Source organism: Macaca mulatta, chromosome 1 (assembly GCF_049350105.2).
Source record: "Macaca mulatta isolate MMU2019108-1 chromosome 1, T2T-MMU8v2.0, whole genome shotgun sequence".
Taxonomy (NCBI): domain Eukaryota; kingdom Metazoa; phylum Chordata; class Mammalia; order Primates; family Cercopithecidae; genus Macaca; species Macaca mulatta.
The window spans coordinates 223,307,407-223,321,518 of record NC_133406.1 but is presented as its reverse complement, the minus strand read 5'-3'; the positions used below and the strand labels follow the sequence as shown (position 1 = coordinate 223,321,518).

Genomic DNA, 14,112 nt, shown 5'->3' with positions numbered 1-14,112 from the left:
GTTTGTGTGCAGGTGTAGGTGCAGGTGTGGGTGCAGGTATGGGTGCAGGTATGGGTGCAGGTGTGGGTGCAGGCGTGGGTGCAGGTTTGTGTGCAGGTGTAGGTGCAGGCGTGGGTGCAGGTGTGGGTGCAGGTGTGGGTGCAGGTGTGGGTGCAGGTTTGTGTGCAGGTGTAGGTGCAGGCATGGGTGCAGGCGTGGGTGCAGGTGTGGATGCAGGTATAGGTGCAGGTGTGGGTGCAGGTGTGGGTACAGGTTTGTGTGCAGGTTTAGATGCGGGCGTGGGTGCAGGTGTGGGTGCAGGTGTGGGTACAGGTTTGTGTGCAGGTGTAGGTGCAGGCATGGGTACAGGTGTGGGGTGGTGGAGGGCCAGGTGAGGTGTCTGGATTCCACCATTCAATATCATGCAGGCGAGGCCTGCAGGCTCCACGTGGCTCCCTTATGCAGAGCTCAGCGCAGAGCAGGGCAGCCACAGCCAGTGCCTGGAGACACTTTCTGGGCCTCATGCTGAGGCTTGACTGCTGGGCTCATGCTGAGGCTTGACTGCTCCTATCACATCTGAACCTGCATCAGAACCATCCAGGCTGCCTGTGGCCCAAAGTCAGGCTGCACTTGGTCACTATCCCTTGAGGTCCCCTTCTCCGGCCACTGGACAGGTCCCAGTCCCCCAAAGGCTCTGCCTGGGCACTCCATTTCCCCGGGCCTTTGCCCCCACTGCTCTCTCTGCTGGGATCCTCAGGCTGTCTTCTGATTGGGCAGAATCTTAGTGGTGACTGACTTCCTGCCCCTTTCTCCAAGGAGCCCAACTACCTCCACTAGTTCTCCTCTGGGCTCCCTTAGTCCTCACTCCCTCCTCAATCGCCTGGGGCCTGGAACAGGACTCTGAGCATCTCCCTGGCCATGCTGTGTCCTCAGGGCCTGGCAGGCACGAACGCTCCATGAGGTTTGCTGAGTGAGCGAGCAGGACCAAGGAAAGGAGGTGGGCAGGGGTGGTCGCGTGCCTGCAATCAGCAGGGTGTAGGAAATCCCTTTACATCAGGTGAGGAGCTGATAGTGACCAAACCCCTACTGTGTGCTGGGGGCTCAGCCAGGGACCTGATTTTGCCTTCAGTGCTTCCCTTTCTAGATGTTAAATGTATCCAGAGAAACAACCCTGACTGCGCCTGCTCACTGGCACCCTCTTGCACACACAGGCGTTCTTTCCTCTGCCTTACCACTGTCTGTCTGTCTCTCTTTCAGCACTCACTCGTCTCTTCCTCCCTGGTGGTCTGGTTTGTGTGCTTATGCTCTGCTGATCTCAGCTTCTATCTCTGTATCGGTGTCTCCTTCGGTCAGTGCCGCCCCGGCTCTTCCAGGCCCTCTGGCCCAGGGTTGGCACTGGCTGGAGCTTCAGTCCCTGTGCTTGGCACTGGGTCCCAGCAGCAGCCCCTGCCCTCATGGACCTGCCTATCTGATATGGGTGTGGTAGGGGAGGGGACATGGGGGGAGAGACCACCACCACCCACTTAATGTGGTTTGAGACTCATGGGTCCCAGAGGCTGCTTTGAACTCTCCATTAGCAGCAACTCGAGTCATCTCGCCGCAGCCCTGTGCAGTAGGTACTATTAATATTATCACACCCACTTTAAAATGGAAGAAACCAAGGCAGGAAGTGGCAGGGTCGGGACCTGAACCCTGCAGGTCTGCCCCCGGGCCTGTGGGTTTACTGCTTCTTGCAAACAGCAAACATAACAAGACAATCCCAGGCCACAGTGAATGCCATGCAGACCCAGGCTGGTGCTGTCACTGCCTGCACTGGTCACTCCCCTGCCTGGCCTCCCTGTCCTCTCTGACTAGAGGCTCGGTGGTCCCTCCTTTCTCATGGGGGCTGCAGGTGAGCTGAGCTGAGCTTAGCTGAGGGTAGCCCAGCACGTGTAGGAGCCAGAAGATGCCTGACCCCTCTCTATGGCTCAGTCTTCACCAGGTCCCCAGCGTGGGGGGCAGGCGCAGGTACTAGCTCAGCCCTGGCACATGCTTGTACAGGGCAAGGTTGGAGCAGCTGCTGAGGGTAAAACTCACAGCAAAGGTGGTTGCTGGCCCCAGGTGGCCCAGATGGCCCAGGTAGCTGGCTGCCCAGCCCTCCGTCCTAAAGTATCGATGCTGGAGAAGAAACGCTAGTCTGGCTGCCATAATTGAAGAAAACAAAAGAAATTAAACAGGACTAATGAGGAGAATATCAGTAGCCCATACTTCAAGATGCTTTTTCTATTCCACTTCTTCCAGAATAGCCAGGTGCACTGATGGATTTCAGGTTTCGTGGGGTTTTTTTGGGTGGTTGTTGTTGTTGTTTTTTTATTTTTGTTTTTTTTGAGACAGAGTTTTGTTCTTGTTGCCCAGGTTGGAGTGCAATGGCGTGATCTCGGCTCACTGCTACCTCCACCTCCCAGGTTCAAGCGATTTTCCTGCCTCAGCCTCCCAAGTAGCTGCAATTACAGGCATGTGCCACCACACCTGGCTAATTTTATATTTTTAGTAGAGATGAGGTTTCACCATGTTGGCCAGGCTGGTTTTGAACTCTTGACCTCAGGTGATTTTCCTGCCTCAGCCTCCCGAAGTGCTGGGATTACAGGCATGAGCCACTGAGCCCGGCCGGATTTTAGTTTAGTTTTGTTTTTAAAGGCAAAATTTTGGCACAGCCAGGTCAGAACAGCATTCTCTGCAGTGGTGCTTTCTGTATGCCTTGGTCTGGGTTGTTGGGTTGACCCCAACATCTGCGTCCACTTTCTTGTGTGCTTAGTAACAAGTAGGCGTTACTTGTTATTGTTAACTTTTTTGGAATTGTTAACTTTTTTGGAGGTAGGCAAGGGTGATTTATAGACCTCTTTGAAATGCTGGTAAAAATAGTTAACCATCTTTCTAGAAAGACACACCAAAAATACCAAATTTTGTACAATCAATTCCAAAATGGATTATTGAAGGAAATTTAGGATCTGGGCACAAGTCTTGGAGCTGGCAGGGACGTCCATCCCTCCATCCCTCGCAGGCTCCCATGATGGCCCTGGGCTAGGAGAGTCCAGCATCCAGTGAAGTCTCTGCTCCACAGGATGACCTCACGCCCACCTTCCAGATGAATGAACGGAGACCCGGAGACCTTAACCAGTTTGCTGGGAAGAGGTGGACCGGTCGTTGCACCTGGAGCCTCCCTGAGAAATGCATCAGGCAGGGCACATCTGCTCCTGGTGCACAACCTCTTGGCCTCAACCAGGTCGGGGCTCTGAGGGCAGGAGTGTTGGGGAATCAGAGCCGACAGAGGGATCCATCCATGGCTTGCAGGCCGAGTATCATCACTGGAGTCCCATGAGGGTGACCAAGTGTCTTGATTTGCCCAGGATTGAGGAATTTCCTGGGGTTTGGGGCTTCCGGTGCCGCAGCCTGGACAGTCCTGGGCAAACTGGGTCGGACTGGTCACCCTAGGTTTGAATTTGGCTTTCCTCCCATTTCCTAAGCAGTGCGACTTTGCAGACATCATTTAGCCTCTCAGTTTGTTTCCTCAGCTGTAAAGTGTTGATGAGAATGAGATAAAGACAGGGAAGGGAGTTGTGATAATTGCCTGTAGAAGGTGGCCTCTCCGCGTGCCCAGTGCAGCCGTGCAGAGCGGACGTGACCCTGGGTCTGAATTCCCAGCCCTGCCCCTTGTTGGCGGGGTGGCCCTGCACAGGTCATTTCTTGTGCCCTAGCTGTGGGGTGAGGATGGAATGGTGACGCCCACCTCCCAGGTGGCTGTGGGGATTAAAGGGAGGCAGAGTTGGTGAGGTGCTGGCAGGTGATTGTGGGTGATCTCTGGGCCCACGACTGTGTCTCCCAGGGCCAGCTCGGTGGTGACCAGGCTGGGAGTGGGTGGCACAGCCCCTTCATGCTCACACTCAGCTCTGGTGCTCAGCAGTGAGAGTCCCCCGGAAGACCCTCGGAGGAGAGCACGTGAGCTTGGAGCGAGGTGCACGCCCCTGCCCCGCCCCTGCCCCGCCCCTGCCTCACCCCTGCCTCGCCCCTGCCCCGCCCCTGCCTCGCCCCTGCCTCGCCCTGCCCCTGCCCATCTGGGCCACCTGGGGTTGGTTTGCTCTCTTTTCATAGAGTCTCTGTGAGGTGAGACACTGTGTGCACAGTGCCCAGTCAGGCATTGGAAAGTCCTGACACACGGTGGGTACCTGGAAAGTAGAAGCCCCGCCAGCCTCCTGCCATTTCCTCAGGAGTTCGCAGCTCCTGAGAGCCCCTGAACCCAGCGAGCCTTCCGGCCCCTTGGCGACATCTCAGCTCTAATGACTTTGAGTGCTGAGCTGCTCACCCTGGGAATTTATGGAAACCATGCACGGAAGCGTCACCTGGAGGCACATAAATATTGCAGGACTGGAGGTTGGGCTGTGTCAGCACTATTGGGAGCAGTATCACTCACCTGAAACTGACTGTGTGGGCGCCTGCAGCGGGTGGATGGGAGGCTGCAGGGAGGGGCGCCGTGGGTGGGGGCGGGACACACGGGTTCGTCTCAGCTCACCTGGGTTCATTCCAGGTCGTAGTGTGCCAATGCTCTCCCTGGAATCCTCACCGTGCCCAAGAGGCATGCTCTCTTTTTGTCCCCGTGTACAGATGACAGAGGAGACTGAGTCACTTGGGTAGTGGGGATCTGGGAGCCGGAGGAGGCAGACCCAACCCCTCCCCTCTGCCTGCCAGCATTTTCTGTTTTTTTAATTACTTTGACTTTTCTCCCATAACTTTTTTTTTTTTTGGAGATGGAGTTTCACTCTGTCGTCACTCAGGCTGGACTGCAGTGGTGTGATCTCGGCTCACTGCAATTTCTGCCTCCCGGGTTCAGGCGATTCTCCCGCCTCAGCCTCCCAAGTAGCTGGGATTACAAGTGCCCACCACCACGCCCAGATAAGTTTTATAATTTTAGTAGAGACATGTTGGCCAGGCTAGTCTTGAACTGCTGACCTCAAGTGATCCACCCACCTCAGCCTCCCAAAGTACTGGGATTACAAACGTGAGCCACTACGCCCAGTCCCCCATAACTTTTTACTTTGAAAAATTTCAAACTGCAGGGAAGGTGAGAGAATAATACATTACACAGATATTCTTTACCCAGTTAACTGTTAACATGTTGCTACAATCTTCCCCCATAACGCACAGAGACATACACTCACTTTTAAAAAAGTCAGTTGCAGACATCATTACCCTTTACCCCTAAATACTTCTTGTCTCTCCCACATAACTGCATGGCATATCACACCCAGGAATTTAGGTCAATGCAGTGATGCTATCTAAATACTGTCCAGGTGCAGATTTTCCCAGTTGTCTCCAAAATATCTTTCAGAGCTACTCCCCCAAATGCCATCCAGGATCCAGCCTGAAATCACATGCAGCCTTTGGTGTTCTTGTCTCTTAAGTCTCCTTTTAATCTAGAATAATCCCTTTGCTTTTTTGTTTTCTTCATGATATTGACTTTGTTGAGAAGTCCAAGCCAGCGTCTCATAGAGGTTCCACAGTCTGGAATTGCCTGGTTATTTCCTTCCGATGAGGTGCCAGCATTTGGCCAGGTGCTGCGGGGCCAGGGGTCAGGGGAGCCCTGCACCTCCCACAATAGTCCTCGGGGAGGAAGAAGAGCAGCTGGCCCTGTCCTGATCACTTGGTTAGGGTAGTGTCGGCCGGATCTCTCAGTCTAAAGATGCTGGTTTCCCTTTGTGATTACTCAGTCACCTTTGGGTGATTCTTGGAGACTGTGTGAATATCCTGTTCCTCCACAAACTTTCCCCCTGGGGCTTTGTCATCCACGGGTCATCCTTGGTGATTGCCAATTCACCATTGTCTAATTCTGCCATGCCTTCGGCATTGACTAGTTGTCACTAGTTACAGAGATTTCCCTCACCCCACTCCACACTCTGCCCTTACTATCACTACAAATTCCTAGATTAAAAAAAAAAAAAATCCAGCATGCTCTAATCAGGACCATCATTATTATTTTTGATGTCACATTGTCTAGAATTTGGCCCATGGGGACCCCTTCGTGCTGGCTCCTAGGTCCTTTGGACACATCCCCATCATTCTTTGAGCCCTTCCTTGCTTTTCAGCTGTGAGAAGTTCTAGGCATTTCTCCAGGGTGCCCTGGCTAGAGTGATTGCCTTCAGGCTCTTTCAGTGGACAAGGCCAGGGAAGAAAGCTCGAGTTAGAGTTCGTTTTGGTATCTCTAATTTAGATTTGAGATCCTAGAGTCTACCCTCATCTCTGCCATCCCACACCGGACTCCCTTCTATCTATACAAACCCTGGTTCCCAATAACATCAGTGCATCTCAGTCCCACTGCATAGGCTCAGAATCACTGTGCCTGCCCCACCACCTCCAAGCCTGCCAAGGAAGTTCAGGTTTCCCTTGCAGATCATTTTGTCCTCCAGCAGGGACCAGGGGTGTACAGTTAGAATGCTGTGATCTTGAGCTACTTCAGTGGATTCTTTTCTACGTGGGTGTGACTGTGTTCCAATAAAGCTTCATTTACCAAAACTGGTGCAGGCTGGTTGTAGCCTGAGGGGCATTGTTTGCAGACGGCTGCTCTAGTATATAATCCTAACAGCACGGTTTCTGGTGCAGGGTGAGCACTCACCCAGCAAATAGCTGTGCCTGATCATGGAGGCTGAGGGGGCAGGAAGCACTGGGCATTCCTGGTAGTGGGTGGGTAGGTGGCCTTTTTCAGGGATAAAGGGGATAGAGGCCTCTTAGAGAGTAGGACAGCCCCTCACCCCACCAACCCCACACGCCTGGACCTCCCAGACCAGCCAAGGATGAGGGACAGGTCTGGAGGTGCGTGGCCTGGGATTGGTGGGCTGGGTGAGCAGGGTTTCACCCTTTCCTGGCTGGGAGGAGAGCAGAGTTTGATGAGCTGACAGCCTCCCCTGGCAATGAATTCTGAGCTCTCTCAGGGTACGTGGATACCTTGTATTTGGAAAATGAAATGAACTGCATGGCCTGCCAGCAGCGAGATCAGTGGCCAGTGAGGGCTTCCCCCATGCTCTCACCCAGGTGATCACTGCCCCCTGCTCTCACCCGGGTGCCAGGCTTAGTCCCTCAGCCCCCTCTGGGACCCGTGATGCTGGCACGTCTCTCTGGCTCCACCTACTCCCTGCCCTGTGGGCCCAGGAGGCTCAGGCAGGACTCCAGGCTCCTGGCATGAGGAGGGGACCCAGGAGCCCAGAGGTAACCGAGACATGCCGGACTGGGGCTGGGGCTGGAGATGCTGTGCCGTTCTTCTTATTCATTCCTGCCCTTTCCCCCGCCCGCCTCCCCCCTCTGGGCTCGGCAGGTTTGCACAAGCCTTCTGCAAAGCCCTCTGGGCCTGGAGACAGACTTGTTATGCCACTGGAGAAATGAGCCTGGATTTCCACCACCGACTTCTCTTTTAATTAGATTCTGACAGCAGCACACAGGGTTGGCTGGCTGCAGATTCAGGTGCAGCTTTCCTTGGTCCCAGGCCTCTGGGTTTCAGTGCGCTTGGCTTTTTCGGAGGCAGGAAGTACTTCTGACCTTTCTTCGGGAGTCGAGAGGGAGGCTGGCTGCATGCGCGTGAGCGTGCAGATACCTCTCCCAGTGTGTGCAGGTTTGTGCATCCATGAGCAAGGAGGTGCGTGCTGTGTTTTGGAAAAGCCTGCAGACAAGCATGTTGGGTCTCACTGACTGTCCTGCTGCCCCCTCCATTCGCCCTGCTGCTCGCTGACAGGTGCTGACAGGGTCCCCTTAGCCTCACTGTCCTCATCTGTGATTGGGGCTGATGCTGCCTCAGCTGGCTTTTCCCAGCAAGGCTTCGTGGGAGGTTTCCTTCCTCCTGGATTCCTCCTACAGGCTGGTTCTGCAAAACAAAGCTATTCTGCATATTTCCTTGAAGGAGCACACATCTCAGGATGAGAGAACTGAAAGCCAGGACTGCCTGGGTTGTGGGCAGCAGATATGGGCGGAAGGCCAGAGAGATGGGGACATGGTCTCTCCCCCATACGGCATGGACTACTGAACCTGACTTTGTGCAGGCTGGGAGGAGGCGTGGCCTCCTCCCAAAAATCAGAGGGTCTGAGCCTCCTGCACCTGGTCCTTCTCTGAGGGCAGGGAGTGGGTGGCTAAGAAAAGGGGAAGAGACCCCCGATACCTCCGGAGCCCTTAGCCTGAGTCCCCAGTCTGAGAGAGGAGACAGTTCGCTTCCTCTGAGCATGCCCAGCTTGATACAAGATTCTCTCATTTCTCCTGGGGTCCCCACCCAGTGGAGACACTGCGCCTCTGCCTTTGGTGAACTTTCGGTCTGAGGAAACTACCGCGTCTGCTCTGGAGGCGTCCCCCTGGCCAGGGATGGGCTGTGCAGTAGAACCACCCCTCTCCAAGAGCAGCCTGACCTTGGGGAGAGGAACCACACTGCTGTCTCTTCTCCCCTCCCCTCTCCTCTTCTGGGGAGCCTGGCCTTTCCTGCTCCCCCTGCCACCCTTGCTACTCGCAGCTCAGCCATCAGGGACTGGCTCAGAAAAAGCAATTTCCTTGGACAGCTCACAGTCTTGCCCTCCTGGTCCCCACACTCCGATCAGGAATGAGCCCAGAGCTCATTGGCTCAGCTCCCCATGGAGACCCCTGCCCCTCACAAGCTTCCTTAACTCAGTGGGAAACCGCTTAGTAATTTGAGCTGGGAAGGAGCTGGGGCCATCCTCCAGGGCAAAAGAGGCTGAGTCCTGTTCCTCCCGCTCCACTTGCTAAGCCCACGCGAGGTCTTCGGGGGCTGAACCAAGAAGCCAGCCTTCCCCACACTGTTGTCAGACTGAATTTCTTTAAAAGTAAAACTGACCCTGTTGCTTACCAGCTCAACCCCCTGCAGTGGGCAAATAAAATCTAAACTTTTCCCCATGGACTCCAAGGTAGCCTGGTGCAATCTGGCCCTACCTGCCCTGGCCAGTCCCATTGCTGTGCTCCCCACCATGGGTCCTTCTACTTCTCATTCCTGCCCCCGGGCCTTTGCACTGCTGTGCCCTTTGCCTAGAATGCTCTTCCCCCTCCTCCCAATCATCACAAGGATGTTTCCTCCACATCATTCAGGTCTCTCACTAAATGTCACCTCCTAGCGAGACCCTCCCTGACCCCAGTCAATGGCTCTCAGTATTTTTTCTGTGCAGTGCTTCTCACTATCTGATGTAATCTTTCTTTGTTTTAATTGCCTCCTGTCCTGGGAATGTTTGCCCCACAAGAGTGGGTCTTGCAGTCATCACGACATTTCCAGCACCTAGACCCATACCAGGCACATAGTAGGGACTCAGAACATCTGCTGAATAAATGAGACCCTACTAGGCACCGGGCTGTTGCCAAGCTCTCTTCACCCAGGTCCCCGTAATCCTCATAGCAGCCTGCACTTACAATTGAAGACACTGAGGCCTGGCCTGTGAAGCTGCCAAGGAAGTCAGATTTAATAGCAGGTTAGATCCCAAATAAATGCCCCATCCAGGATCCTCCTGCAGTCTTGGGCTTCCACCCAGGACAAATTCTTTACGGAAAAAGGAGAAAAGCTAGAAAACTGGAAAAGAGGAAACGTACCCCATCCTGCTCCTGGGGTAATCCTCAGGGTGCAGCTCTCCCTCCCCTGCCCCTCTTCTTCCCCCAGCTTTGGGTGTGGGTTTTTTTTTTTTAATTTCATTTTCTGTAGCATTCACATTTTCTGTGTCCATCATGCAGTGTCTGTAAGCATGAGTTTAAATGCAGGGAGGACAGTACAGAGCTGGATACACAGTTACCTGGCTGTCCCCAAGGCTTGGGCATTTAGGTTGTTTCTAGTCTGGTGTGCCTGAGTTAGTGACATCTGAGTGTTGTAGACGGAATTGAAATGTCCATCCGTTCATTTTTTGACCAAATTTTACTGTGCTGGGCCCTGTGTCAAGCAGGGGACAGACACTAAAGGGCATGAGGCTCAGGCTCTGTCCTTGGAGTCCACAGTCTTATGTGGGAAGTGGCCAAGTACAGCCACAGAATGGTGTAGGTATTCCAGGCTAGACAGCAGAGCACACCATTCAGAAGAAGTGGCTGGTCCTTGGGCGGGGTGGGGCCTGTCTCCTGGACTGAGGACGCCACCCTGAAGTGGAGTCTTCAGATGTTGAAGGAGGACAGTTGGGGAGGGAGGTTACGTGCTGTGCGCAAGTCACGGCGAGGGCAGAGGTACGGCTGCGTGGTGCGTCCTGAGCATTGGCTGGCCTGACACGTAGGGAGCCCACAAGGAAGGGCAGGAGTGGAGGCAGCACTGGGGCCCTGAATGCTGAGCTAAGGAACTTGGGCTTTGTCCTGCAGTGGAGGGGAAGGTTGATCATTTGTATCTTCTTTTTTAAAAAAGTTTTTGTTTGTTTTAAGATCAAAATTGTGCATACACTTGCAAAAAAAAAAAAAAAAAAAAAAGAAAACATGAAGTGGTTTATCCTGAAGGACTCATCCCCCATCCTTATCTCAGTTCTGCTTTTTGGAAGAGAATGCTTTTCACCTGTTATGTTTTTAATCCACCTGGCACTTTCCTCAGGACCCAAACTTGTTCACTCTGCTGCTTCCTGATATATCAATTTTGGGACATTACCTGTTGTCTCCTCGCTGTGAAAGATGAGGATGTGGCCCATATTACCCCCATTCCTTCCCCGGTCATTCTGTCGGTTGCTTTTGTCACTTTAAATCATTTACGTAAACCACAACTTCTTCTTTCATGATTTTCGGCTCCATCTTTCCCTCTAGTAAGGTAAAGCTCTGAGGGGTCACTGGACCGTGCCTGGTTCTATTGGCTTGTGAGTGAGCGTGTGCATGTCTTTCCTGCTCCTCACTTGGTGATATCATGTTGGTAGTTTGCAACTGGCCACGTTAGAATGTTTACACCATGGAAATTGGCAAACCCTGCAAAGCAGGATTCCCTGACGGTTGTTAAACTTTGGCCAACACAGCACAGCTGGGCTTCTAAGGTTCCTTTCCAGCCCTGAGTAGCTTGTGCTTTTGAAGAATGTGAGAATGGCTGGCCCAGGGATGGGGCCTTGTAGGGAGGCTCAGCTGGCAGGCCCAGCCAGCACCGACACCCCTCCTTTTGTGCCACAGCAAAGCTTCGAGGCGCACCAGGACGAGGCAGTGAGTGTGACACACATGGTGAAGGCAGGCAGCGGCGTCTGGATGGCCTTCTCCTCTGGCACCTCCATCCGTCTCTTCCACACCGAGACCCTGGAGCATCTGCAAGAGATCAACATTGCCACCAGGACCACCTTCCTCCTGCCAGGTGAGGCTGCCGCGGGAAGGGCGGGAGGTGACAGTCACAGAGCACCTTCCACGGCCAGGTAGCGGTGTGACCTGGGCAGCCTATCCCATTTTCCCTCGTCAACCCTGAAAACTGGGGCTTTAAGGCAGGACACTCCCCAGGAAGTGGTGGGGTTGGGATTCACACCTAGGACTGTCATCTCAAAGCCCCTGCCTGTCACTGTGTCCAGCTATCACATCACAGCACCCTGGGGCGCTCAGGAAGTGGCCCCCAGTTGTGGGCCCTCCAAAGTCAGGCAGCTGCTAAGGAAAGGCCAAGCTGGGCAGGAATCCAGGTCTTTCTGTTCTGCCCCACTCCCCAGGTTGACCAAACACCCAATTCTGCCTCAAATCCCCTGCAGGATGAGGTGATGGGAAAGTGAGAAAGCCAACGGATGGTCTCTGTCCTTGGAGGTTGTTCTAAGAAAGGCAAATGTCCCTCTTGGCCTTCTGGTCTGTGGGTTTGGATGGCATCTGCTATGGCTGGGGCCCCTCCTGCATAGCCGTGTGTAGATGAAGTGGGAATGGCAGCAAACGATTAAGGCTGGAGCTCACCTAATGCCCCCAAGGCCTCCATGGAGTTGGCTCTCAGCCCTTCCTTACCACCTGCTGCCCAAGATGCAGGCGCCATGCCCATCCTCATCCCAGCTGGCTTCAGAGCAGCCTATGGGGCCAGCAGGCGTCAGTTAACCTTGCTTCCCTCCTTGGTCCCGCTTCCCCCAGAGAGACTGACCTGAGGCCAGTGTGGGAGGGTGCAGTGGCTCTGTCTTGTCCCAGTGCCCCAGGCAGTGCTGGGTTCAGCAGCTGGGAGAGCCAAAGGGCCCTCGGGCCAGGGAAACACAGCTCGTGTGGCAGGCAGGGGCCTGGAGCTGATTGTCACAGGACCTGGCAGATGGGCCATGGCAGAGGCTGGGAGCAGCCGTATGCCCAGCAGGGTTGAGTGTTCTGTCTTCTGGGGCCATACCAAGGGCAGTCACGTTAGCCAGCACTGCAGGAGCCTTGGGGACCTCTACCTACCCCAGGCGCCTGGTCCCTAACTCCCTCCCGAGGGCCTAGAAATCAGCCTGGTTTCTGCTTCCTCTTAGCCAGTCATGATGGTCCTTGAGTCTCAACTGGTCACACGGGGATAGTGGTTACTAACAACACAGTCCATGGCAGTCACAACGGTGTAATAACTGCCACCCTGCCCAGGCCCGAGGTGATGAGGCCGCAGGTGCTTGGGTACAGGATCTCATGTCACCCTAACCCCGCAAGCTGGGGATCGTCCCCACGTTCCAGATGCAGACACTGAGATTGGTTCAGCAGGCCAGGCGTCTTGCCCACGGTCATGCAGTGGACCAGAGGCAGGACCACAAGTCACATCAGACTGGACTCAGTCCAGCGTCCTACTGTGTGTAATGGGGAAAGAGAGTTGGCTTGAGGCCTGGCTTGGCCAACGCGTAGTATCAGACAAGTCCCTTCATCTCCCAGAGCCCCTCATCCCTCTGTAAGATGGGATGTAGTTCCCAGCTCAGGGACTGTTATGAGGATAAATGCTGCCCGGGCTGGGAAGGTGGCTGTCCCGGGCCGACAGGGTGGCAGGTGCCCAATGAGACTGAACCCTTTACTCATGTTCTCCTGGGGTGTGTGAGAGGCTTGGTGGGACCTGTGTTTGGGTTGCCTCCTTCCCCCTCCCTCTCTCCATTCCTCCCTCTGTCTCTTCTTTCCTCCTTCCCTCCTTCCTCCCTTTCTTGTTTCATAGTATTTAGCCATTATACAAGTTCAATCCATTTTAAGTACGATAAAAATGTCTCTGTATCACAGAACTATCTCCACATTTCCTCTGATAGCTAAATTATTTCAAGTTAGTGGAACAATGAAGAAATGGATAATCTTACGGGCTTTTAAAAATCTTTGGAATCTCATCTTGTCAGCGCAGAGGAAAGTGAGAGAGTGAAGCTCATCAAGTGGTGGGAGGCAGGATGTGTGGACAGACCCGGCTGCAGTTAGAACAGCCCCTCCTGCCTGTACAACCCTGACTTCACTGTGTTTCACACGCACCTTCACGTCTGTTTTCTTTACTTCCTCTTTGCCTTTAAGGAAGGAAGGGCATTCGTTGTTACGATGATTTGAGGGCCGGGTAAGCTGGGGCTCGGGAGGTGAAATGACTGGTCTGCCATCGCAGTGCTGATACGGACAGAGCCAGGAGCAGCCTCACGGGCTCTCATTAGAGCTTCCTCACACTTGCTGTGTAGGCTTGGGCGGTTGTGTTCCTGTCCTGGGCCTCAGTTTCCCCATTCATACAACGAAGGGCTGAGATTTGAGTCAGCTTGGCCATGCTGGGTGGGGTACACCAGAGCCTGGAGCCAGGATTCCTCCTGGAATCCCTGCTCCCCTGCCTTCCAGCTCTGACTGGGAGCACTCGAAGCACCCGCTTCCCATCCTCGGTCCCCACCCCGCAGGGCAGGTGTGGGTGTTGCATGAGACAGAGTGAGGGCAGTGCCCACAGTCCCCGTGTCAAGCCAGCAGCAGTCCATGATGGTGACATTTGCCATCATCGTCTTTACTGCATCCCCACCTTGCATCTCCTACGAGGACTCCTTGCCCCTCCTAAGACCCTCCAGGTCAGTGTGCCATTCCTGTCGCATCAGCTGCATCAGAGCAGACAGAGGTGACCCCTCTCTTGCCAGACCTCCCTGAGGCTGAACCCTGGAGAGGGCTGGGTCTAGGCTGAGGTTCCAGAGTGTGGGGTTTCCCGAAGATTCCCTCCTTCCCTCAGGCCTGAACTTTCCTAATCAGCAACCCTGGGGACCTGCCAGACCAGATTGTCCTGACCCCTCATAT

At 54.2% G+C, this 14,112-nt stretch overlaps 1 protein-coding gene across 24 annotated transcripts in view; it reads left to right on the top strand.

Moving 5' to 3' along the window:
* The window catches only part of ARHGEF10L (Rho guanine nucleotide exchange factor 10 like), a 179,668-nt gene that overhangs the window by 158,467 nt on the left and 7,089 nt on the right, over window positions 1-14,112 (top strand). For all 24 annotated transcript variants that reach the window (XM_077972446.1, XM_077972391.1, XM_077972342.1 and 21 more), the window contains one exon: window positions 11,098-11,272. In XM_077972446.1, the coding sequence (XP_077828572.1) occupies window positions 11,098-11,272 (175 nt within the window). The remainder of the gene's footprint in view (window positions 1-11,097; window positions 11,273-14,112) is intronic.